Source organism: Chlamydotis macqueenii, chromosome 19 (genome assembly GCF_036417535.1).
Source record: "Chlamydotis macqueenii isolate bChlMac1 chromosome 19, bChlMac1.mat, whole genome shotgun sequence".
NCBI lineage: Eukaryota > Metazoa > Chordata > Aves > Otidiformes > Otididae > Chlamydotis > Chlamydotis macqueenii.
The window spans coordinates 1,526,975-1,536,772 of record NC_141574.1 but is presented as its reverse complement, the minus strand read 5'-3'; the positions used below and the strand labels follow the sequence as shown (position 1 = coordinate 1,536,772).

The 9,798-nt window shown below is 58.5% G+C and overlaps 1 protein-coding gene across 11 annotated transcripts in view; it reads right to left on the bottom strand.

The window, feature by feature from the left end:
- Nucleotides 1-1,744: 1,744 nt before the first annotated feature.
- Nucleotides 1,745-9,798, bottom strand: part of RAP1GAP2 (RAP1 GTPase activating protein 2) — a 64,015-nt gene continuing 55,961 nt past the window's right edge. For 7 of the 11 annotated variants that reach the window (XM_086762762.1, XM_086762767.1, XM_086762769.1 and 4 more), the window contains 8 exons: nt 9,043-9,180; nt 8,560-8,678; nt 8,129-8,242; nt 7,675-7,792; nt 7,167-7,293; nt 5,809-5,888; nt 5,632-5,670; nt 1,745-4,666 (listed from right to left, as the gene is read on the bottom strand). In XM_086762762.1, the coding sequence (XP_086618888.1) occupies nt 5,662-5,670; nt 5,809-5,888; nt 7,167-7,293; nt 7,675-7,792; nt 8,129-8,242; nt 8,560-8,678; nt 9,043-9,180 (705 nt within the window). In that variant the 3' untranslated portion in view covers nt 1,745-4,666; nt 5,632-5,661. Of the gene's footprint in view, nt 4,667-5,261; nt 5,465-5,631; nt 5,671-5,808; nt 5,889-7,166; nt 7,294-7,674; nt 7,793-8,128; nt 8,243-8,559; nt 8,679-9,042; nt 9,181-9,798 lie in introns of those variants that run through there. The other 4 variants (XM_086762764.1, XM_086762768.1, XM_086762763.1 and 1 more) reach the window with 3 other exon arrangements.

Below are 9,798 nucleotides of genomic sequence, written 5' to 3'. Positions count from 1 at the left end.
CTGGCAAGAGCAGCTCCAGCGCATCCCTGCCACCGCAGCCGTCCCAGCGCTCCCTGGGCACCCGCAGCCTGGGGTCCTGCCCGGGCAGCCCCCACGGTGTGGAGCCAGGGCTGCCGAGGGTCCCGCGGAGCCGGGGCTGCCATGGGCATCAGGCACCTGGGCCGGGCTGCTGCATGGCAGAGAGGGTAACAAAACTCCTCATGGTGGAATTCTTTTCCTGGCAAAGGCAAGTATTTTGTTCTCACGGGTATAAATTAATGGATTTGTTCCCCTCGTCACAAAATGTTAAAAAAATAACACTGTCTAACAGCTTTGTGCCTCATTCAGCCTGAGCTGTGGGGAAAATGGACCAGACAGGCTGCCCCCAAACAAGAACAGCTTTCTTCTTCGCATCCTGGGAGGAAGAGATCTGGGAAAGCAGGGGGATTTGAAAGGAGCCTGAGGAGCTGGAGAGAGAAAATCCCATTTCATCGTTGGCTCCGGAGGATGCCTGGAGGCAGCCAAGACGCCGGAGACCCACGACCCAGGCTGGTTCAGACCAAACCGCTGCCTGTTTATTTTCTTTCCCGTGTGTGGGCTGGCTGCTGACTGGGACCAGTTCACACTGAGCTCTGTGAGGCACCAATTCCAGTTGAAACAGAACCGGTCACTGGGGTGAAACCGCTGTGCACGGCGGGTCCCCGCCAACCCGGCCCCAGTGCCAGGAGCGCCAGCAGCAGTGTCCCAGTTTTCACCTCCTCGCACCCGGACGCTCCCGCGCCAGTCTGGGACTCCGCGAGCAGACCGGAGCCACAGCGCAGAGGCTGGGCCCACCCTGTGCCGCCGCACGGCTTCTACGGGGCCGTTCCCAAAGAGCCCAGCCAAAGCTGCCGCTCCATGGACACACGGTGTAGTACACATATGGACACAAAATATGTTATTTATTGTGAACTTTGCAAAGACACATTTAAGCAACAAAATATACATTTGTGAACCTTTAGTTTTATACATAACAAATACAATCTGCTACCATAGCAATAAATTAAATGTACATTATTTACAACATAGGTCACCGGGAACTACAAAGCACCGCCTCTCTACATAAAAAATAAACTTTGTCAGATACATTTCTTCAGGATTTATTTTCACTCTATAAACTCTCTTCACGTTCTAATGATATAAATTCGGCATTTCCCTTTGCAGGATATACGCAGTGCTACATTCACTGAAACGTAACGCAAGCATGCTGTAGGACGAGGGACGAGGGACCGCGCCAGCTCTGCGGAACAGAAGTCGGAACATCACAAAGCACGGCAAGCGCGAGGCACAACGGCAGAGGTGCCGGGCTCGGACCGGCCACTGGCTGTGAGCGGTGACGGGCGCTGAGCGCTTGCAGCCACGCTGGAGGCGGCCGAGAAGCCTCGGCCCCGGTTAACGCACCCGTTCACGCCAGCGACGCGGCCTGGCCCCTCCACCCGCCATCCCTGAAGACCCTCAAAGCTCTGGAAAGAAAGTGAGGTTGTGCTTGGAGCCGCCTTGTTGCTCAGAACCACGTTGTGCTTAGGTGTAATCCTGTGCTTGGCTCGGTTTCACCAGGGTGCCAGTACGGGCCACGAGCCTTCCCAAGGAAGAGCCCAGCCGGAGCCGCAGCTCATCCCCAGGGCCCAGGCGGGAGAGGCTGGCAGCGGGGAGTGGGGTCTCCCCGCTCGCGGCGAGGACGTGCAGCCCGCACTGCACTGCGGAGGGGACCCGGACCTCGAACCGGTCCAAGGCGCAGCAGGAGCAGGCAGGGGTCCGAAACGCTGGCAGAAAGGGGAGCGACCCCCACGAGAGGAGAGACCTCCCCAGGCAGCCAGGGCTCCCCCATCCTCGCCCCGCTGCGTTTCTGAGCCCCTTCTGCTCCCGGCGCAAAGCCATGGCCGCGTCTGGCTGCAGCCACGCGCATGGAAACGATGGGGATCAGAAAGGGGAACGCACTGCCCAACAACTTTAGTGTCAGTTGAGGATCCTTCCTTTTTTATACATATAAAAATCCCTTCTATAGATGTATATATGTGTGTGTGTCACAAGCACAAAACGTTTTGCAGTATATACAGAACACCTTCACCCGCTGCTGAAGCACAAACGCCTCCGAGGTCGGACACAACCGCTGTCATGGGACAGCCAGGACGACGCGGGGCCGGAAGGAATGGGGCAGGCACACAGCCGCCGGCGGAGCGGGACAGGAGCCCCGAAAGCCCGGCTGCTGTTCGGGCGTGTAGGTTTTACGACCCGTGTGAGGAGGGCTGCTGGAGTTGTCCCAGAGGACGCAGAGCCGCTGGCAAACCTCGTGCCCGGCTGCCGTCACCGCAGGCTGGCACGGGGAAAGGTCAGTCCAGCGCATCGCATCGCGCTCCCTGCGGCCTCACGCCGTCCCGCCTGCCTGCTAACCCAAAGAACTCTACAAATCAATCCAGGTCAAAAAGGAAAGTCACAGCTTCAAGTAAAAAAAAAAAACCCAAACCCAAAAACGAAGAACCCAGCTGACAGTAGCCACTGCATCTTCTGCTGAAAGATCTCACGGAGATCAACACCCACGCGAACGACGACGTCTACAGAACCAAGCGAGTTCTCAGGGCAAGCAAGCCGAGGCAGGACAGACCCCCAAAGCAAGTCGCTGCATCAGTCAGCGTTTCACCGCGCGGCATAACAAAACCAGACCAAAAGCTTCTAGGAGGGATGGGGGGGGGGTGGGACTGAAAGTGCCACCGAAGCATCTTCAGACAAAAGTGCTGCACAGCCAAGTGCGTGGAACCTGAGACACGGAGAGCAAGCTACGGACTGGGCTACGCACGCCGCGCCTTTCCTCTCCAAATAAAACCTCCAGCTTTAAACCCTATTGAAATGCGACTCACTGAAAGCAGGAGGGAGCGTCCCACTGGTGCTTACTGGTATTTATGCGTCCTGGTTTTCACCGCGCACTGGGTGCCTGTGAAACTGTCCTCTGCCTTTTCCAGAGGCGTTTTCCTCCCTCACGCTGGCTCCTCTTCCACTGGGGCTACGGCCTGATCTCTTCAAACTCCACGCGCAAGCGGGAACCCAACAGCAAGGGTGCCAGTCAGCGCCCACGGAGCCCCGCTCAGCGGAGCCGGTTTGGCTCGGCGCTGGTCCTGGGGAGGTGACGGGTGGGTTCTACCAGCCCTTGCCCCCAAGGGGCACAGCTCCCAGGAGCGGCTGCAGCCCCTGAGCCGCTTTCTAGGTGTGTGATCCCTCGAGCACTTCCTAACACCGGCTGCCGGATCCCTCTGTGCCCCGCCGAGCTCCAGCGGTGTGAGGTTAACTTTGGCACTTCACGTTCCATGTTCATCAGGAATCACGAACTTAAAGAATTGCTTTCACTTGAGATTGAGAACCTTACTTCACAGGGGGTTTGCAAAGGTCACAGACTGTGATAAGGGGGGGGAGCATCTCTGCAGAATTGCTGTGTATCTTTCAAAAAACTGATATGGGAAATCTTTGAGCAATATGAAATTCCTGGCCAGACTCCAGTGAACTTCAGGCGAAGTTCCGTAAGAGAGCAAAAGGATTTCTTGGCATGTTGAGAGAGGTATTTTTTGGAAAAGGGCATTACAGGGAAGTCACCTGGCAGAATCCATAATCCTCGTCTTCCAAAAGTACGTTCGGAAGCAGAGGGACAGGTTCTGCGAGGGGGGAGCAGCCTAACGCCATCCAGCTCGCCGGGGTTCACGCGTTTGCTTGCCCGGCGATCCAGCCCACAGCGCAAAGCGAGCCCACGGGCAGGCTCCCTCCGAGCACGTCTGGTCTTTAGCCATACTGCAGCCTCAGCTTTGGGCCATCCTCTCCAGGCCGGCACGCAGCTTCAGGCAGGGAAAAGGCCGGCAGGCCGAATAAACCATGTCCCCAGCTGCAGAGAGGATGAGCCGGTCCCAGTCACCAGCTCTGCTCCCCCGGGACCGGTTCACACGCCCCCCTCCTCTGCCAGGAGCTACGCAAGCACGGAGCCAGAGGCTGCATCCGCCCCACCAGTTCTGCCATGCGGGCAGCGAGGGGAGCCGCTGCCGCCCCCGCCCGGAATCACCGCCCGGCAATCGCCACAGGGCAGATGTTGCCCCGTTGTCTCCAAACAGAGAAGAGTGACAGCAAACGATGGCGCAGGGGAACTGCCCCGGGGCCAAGCACACACGGAATTTTGCCCTGACCCGTTACCTTTCCAAAACACAAACACAAAAACCCTGTTTCCCCATAGGTAGCTGCAAATAAAGCATGGAGGCACCCAAACCGCGCGGGGGTTCGTCCTGCTTCCCCTCTGCCCAAGGGGAGCCAGCAGTGAGCTGGGAGGAGGACGGACGGTGCCTGCCCGGCACCCATGGGCTGCGGTACACACGAGCGCCCGCAGGGTGACACGGTACGGCACCGCAGAGGGACGAGGCCTCTGGCTGCACGCATGGCTGGAGACGATCTCCTCCCGCGGCGCAGAGCGAGGGGCGCAGGGGCGTTTGCTAGCGAGGGGTTCACCCAGTGGGAAGGTGGCTGGGTCCCCGGCGGGGCAGAGATTGCAGCAAGGTGAGAGCTTCTTCCAGGCGCAGGGGCGCAGCCGGGAGGCGAGGGCACCTGGCTGCCCGCGGCCGGGGCGTGTGTTTTCCCACGGGGCGTTGAAGAGTTTTCCCTTTGTTGAAACAAAAATTCTCTGCAAAGAAGAAAAGGATAAAAGTGTGAGAGACTGTGGAAGGACATATTCCCACTCCTGCAGTGACAGCTACGAAGTGCCAGTCCCAGGGAGATGAAGGCACGGCAGTGCCCATCCTGCCGACACCAAGCCGCCTGCCGGCCCCAGGTTGGGAGAGGAGGAAACTCAGTGAGGGGCCCAAAACCATGGCTTTTCTAGATCCATGCCTTTGAAATGGAAATTCCTCTCTTTTTATGTTTTTTGGGCTCTTCTGCTCAGCTATAAACTTAGAATCATAGAATCAGAATTGTTTGGGTTGGAAGGCACCCTACAGCTCACCCAGTTTAGGGACCAGTTTGGGTTGTTTAGGGACCCTAAAGCTCACCCAGTCCCACCCCCTGCCCCAGGCAGGGACCCCTTCCACCAGCCCAGGTCACTCACAGCCCCGTCCAGCCTGGCCTTGGGCACGGACAGGGATGGGGCACCCACAGCTCCTCTGGGCACCCTGCTCCTAACGAAAAGCCTGATTTCCTGACACAGAAGGACTCCAGGAAGTGGAGCCTGCAAGAAAGTCAGTAAATAAATTCCTCGTGGCTTGCAAATGCCTTCTGCATGAAAGCAGCCACTTGTGCTGGCGGCCCTTACGCTGCACTCCCTTCACCTCTGCCCATAAAATCCGCCTCGTGAACTGGCTCTTCCCATCTAATTTTGAGAGGGGTAAGGACACCTGCTCTGCTTTTCCACCCCCAGTGCACAGAGCAAAGCCCAGCGAACTCCAGCCTCCCTGCAGAGATGGGCACAAGCGTTCCACAAAGGTAACTGGGAAAAAATGAAATGCCTTCGTCTTACAAAAGCGTTTAGGATCCTTTAAAATACATTATTGATCACGTACTTAATTATAAGCAGTGCCATCAGCCAACGTTAGCTGTACGCACTTGACCCCAGATGAGACGAGTCGTTTTGCACACTGTATTACAAACGCTCACCTTTTACACCTTCCCGACAACTTCGTCCTGCTAGTGGCTCTACATGAAAAACAGAACACGGGCTGGGTTGCAAATAAAGACGTCATGAGACCCCTTCCCCTGTCCCTCCCTGCCCCTGCTCCACAACCCCCCAGACCCCAGGCCCCCATCTCGCCCGGCGGGGGCTGCGGCACCTACCGCGCTGGAGCTGCTGTGGCTGAGCTTGTCGAAGCGAAACTTCAGGTTTGACCGTGGGGAGTTTCTGTTCTTCAGATCTGCTGGAGAGAGGGGAAAAGCAAAGAAGAAAAATAATAATCTGTGAACAAAAATATTTGCTGAAGCTGTAGTGCCGACTGCCGCTCGGCCAGCATGACAGCCAGGCGCTTCAATAGGCTGTCAGGAGCACTACCAATATTTAGTCTCTCTTGGCTGGATGTTTGGCAAAATCCGTACATTAAATGGCTTTGATGGAACAAATTGAGGCTTAATTACATTTCACAGTCTATCTACTGGAAATGCCACTGAAAAGGCTACAAGAAATGACTGATCCCTATAATGTATGGGTGGATTTCCATGTTCTTGGCAGGAAAAATACAAAATAAACACTTTAAACATTAAAAGGGGCTGGTTTAATAGTTCAGAAAATCGCTAATGAAATCAGGAGGAGGACCTGCGTGGCGCTGGGACACAAAAAGCCAGCCAGCCCGCACCCCGCAGCCCAGCTCTCCGCGTCACTCCCGTTACGGGGCTCTTCGGGGCGGATCTGCGGCTCCCGGCTGTTCCGCAAACAGCTCCCAAGCGCATAATGTGCGTTTTCATTCGGATTGCGCTGCCTTCCGGCGGACGGCTGCTGCACAAGGCAAGGAAAGCCACGGTGGTCTGCGGGCGAGGGGCGAGCACTGCGGCCATCCCCAGCCCCAGCCCCCCCGGCGCCGTCACCAGTGCCGTCAGCGCAGGACGCGCCAGCCAAGGGCCGTTTCTGCCAACCCCACCCTGTTGAACTGCCCCCCATCTTGCAAATCATCTGGCTGAAACGGATGGCATCGGTGCCAGAGTGAGTTAGCAGCAGGGATAGTGGAGCCAAGGCCCAGGGAAGCTGCTTGTTTATTAAATAATTGGTGAGTCATGGCTCGGTCCCTGGAGACGGCGAGTTTCCACGACTACTGCACATGTCTGTCAGGGAAGGGAGGAAACAGAGCCCAGCAAAAGCCATCTCTGCGCTCTGATTTAGCAGGGAAAAAAATTCCCCGTGGAAATACAGAAATAAAGCACATGGGGCTGCCTCTCCAGAAGAGCCCCGTTGGACCGGGGTTTCAGGAGGAGCGCAGGCTTGCCCCGCATCCCGCGGGATGCCCATCCTGCCGCGGCGAGCACGGCCTCTGCTTCACCCCACCACATTCGGCAGTCGCCAGCAGCCTGGGTGAAGCTGGGGAGGGGGCTTCTCCGTCCCAGAGCTGTAGACCCCATCCCGACCCACTGCTGCGGGACCCCGGCAGCCTCCCGGGGCTCCAGGAGCCAAGGCAGAGCCAGTGCCCCCGAGCCCTCCCGTGACCCACCTGTGGGACTCCGGCTCATGATCACGGGGGTGGCCGCGGCCCCCACGCTCGGGCTCTCGCTGCCAGGCGAGGCACTGTAGACAAACACGTCCTGCTTGAACGGCGAGGCCGTAGACGGCTGGCTGCCCTGCATGGGGACAGACCGGGACACGGCTTTCTCTTGTGTCCCCCGTGCCCTGCTGATGCCTCGTTACACCCCTGCTCATCGGAGCCCTGCACTGCGCCCGCTCGCAGGAGAGCTCGGAGCAACTCCCAGCCCCGGAGCACCAAGCGCTGTCCCGGTGCACGCCAAGGCTCGCTGGGATGTCCCACTGGGCAACCCGACCCCTGCCTCCCCACACCCGGGGATGGATTGAGCCCCTCAGGGTCAGCGGGGAGGAGGCACCGGGGGCTGCGGGGCACCTTCCCCCCACACAGAGCCCACCCGAGGGTGCGGAGGCAGCAGGAAGGCGTGCAGAGGTGCGGGGTCCTGAGCCCGAGCACGCCCCAGGGCGGGTTTGGTGCCTACCACGCTGTCGTACTCCTCCAGGGTCTCGCTCTCCCCCGCCGTGCTGCCGAAGCTGCTGGTGCTCGAGGAGGAGCGGGAGATGTTTGACCTCCCGTTCTCTTTCAGCTTAATGAACGGCCTAGGAAGACAGGAGAAACAAACAGGAGATCCCATGGTTGTCACTCAGAAAGCCATGTCCTTCAGGCTACGACAGCAGGACAGACCCTCCCGTGAGGGTTTGGGCAGCTTCTGTCAAATACTGCTCTTTGCTCCTCTTCTTTTTAAAGACAGCTGTTTTCAGGCCATAAAGGAGCTGTGCTCATGAATCACCAGAACCTTTTTTTTTCCTCCCTTAATATCAAACTTATTTATAGTGAAACCTGGAGATGGTTTTGTTTGACAAAGTTGCTGGTGGTCTGCCAGCTATGGGGTGATGAGCTCCAGAGGGAGGAGGACGGGGCTCCTCCCGGCTCACCTGTCTTTGCTGGGGCAGATCTCCGGGGAGCTGGGGTTGGACGAGGTTTCAGATTTCATCTCTTGAGAAGAATGTCCCAAATCTGGTGTCTTCTGGGTTCCAGAAACACTGTCGCTGAGGGCACGGAGACAGGTTGCATGAGTTACACAAGAGCTTTAAAAAGGATGGTCAAATTATACTCCCCAACGCCAAATGCTAAGCTGTAAGAGCAACAGATGCTCTCTGGATACCACCACTTCAGCATAAAACAGGGGGAAGGGATCCAAGGCACCATTCCTCGAACACAGCAAAAGCAGCTCTCACTGCCGGCTTGCGTGGAACAGGGAGGCTGCGCCCCAGGCAAGATCCCCAGCACCCACCCATGGCTCCCCTGACATTTAACAGGCAACAGGAGTCTGTAACCTGGGGGACCGGGGCCATGTCCAACTCACCATCTCGTCCTGCTCTCCGCCTGGCTCTCCGACGCCGTGTGCAGGCGGGGGAACAGCCCCGAACGGCGCTTGATGGGGCTTCTGGACTGGTTCTTGGCGGCAGCTGCCGGCACGGGGGGCTGAAAGCACAGAGCGGCCCAGGCTGGAGAGCACAGCTCCCTCCCAGAAGCTCCTAAGACTAAACATCCTACCAGGAATTGTGCTGTGTGAAATTCTGAGCCTGTGCATCTAGAAAATGTGCAGTGCCAGAATTTCTTTTCTATATCCTTTGTGCTTTGGGGCCGAAAACCCCAGGAAGCTCATCTGCAGATTCAAGCCCAGCTTGAACACAGCACTCACAAAACCATGCTCTGCTCAGATCTCCTCGCCCTTACGTCCGCTGCCTGCACAGGCGACTGCCAGACCGCGTCAGCGCGGTGCAGTGCCCTGCCAGGCTGGGGAGGGATGGGGACAGAGGGCAGAGGGACACGTGGCTGTGCTCACCGAGAAGGTGGTCTTGGTCACCTCGCCGCTGTTGTGCGCGATGCCCCCGCTGAGGCTGCCCGGGATGCCGCCACCGTGGTGCTTCTTCTGGCTGCCCACCATCGTCTCCATGGAGTGGCTGCGCACCCGGATGGCTCTCTGCAGCCGGAGGGGACAGGGGATGGCCGGTCATCGCCATCCTGTGGGGCCGCCGACCCCAAACCCCCTCCCCAGCCCCAGGTCCCCCCAGGCACACCGGAGTGCAACCCCGAGAGCCGGCAGGCCCCAAGAAGGATCTCATGGGTAAGAGCAGCGGCCGATGAGCCGCCCCTTGGGGAGCCGCACAGCCACAGCAAGGTCAGGTTTTCCCCCCCACTGCCCCCACAACGCCGGTGCGAGGGCTGAGGACCCCAGCTACGGGACCGGGAGCAGCGGATTCGAGCCCCAGAGCCCTGCCTCCTGCCCGACCTCCCAAAGCCCCTCCGCAGGAACGGGGACCACAGCCGAGTCGAGAGCCAGCGTTGGACACACACACCCCCCAGATTCCCCCTGGACTATGCGAGGACAGGTTCCGTGAGAAGCCTCTGCCCTGCCTGCATCTCTCCTGCGTGCTGAGGGACCTCTAACCTGCCCGAGAGGCTTCAGCCTCTTCACAAAACCACTTCTGCCCTTCAGTGTGTGTATGCCTGAGAACACGTTCAGCCCGGACCCCTCTGCGGCTGCTTTGGCCCAGCCACCTCTGTAAGGGACACGGCGAGGAGCTGGGCAGCACCGTCC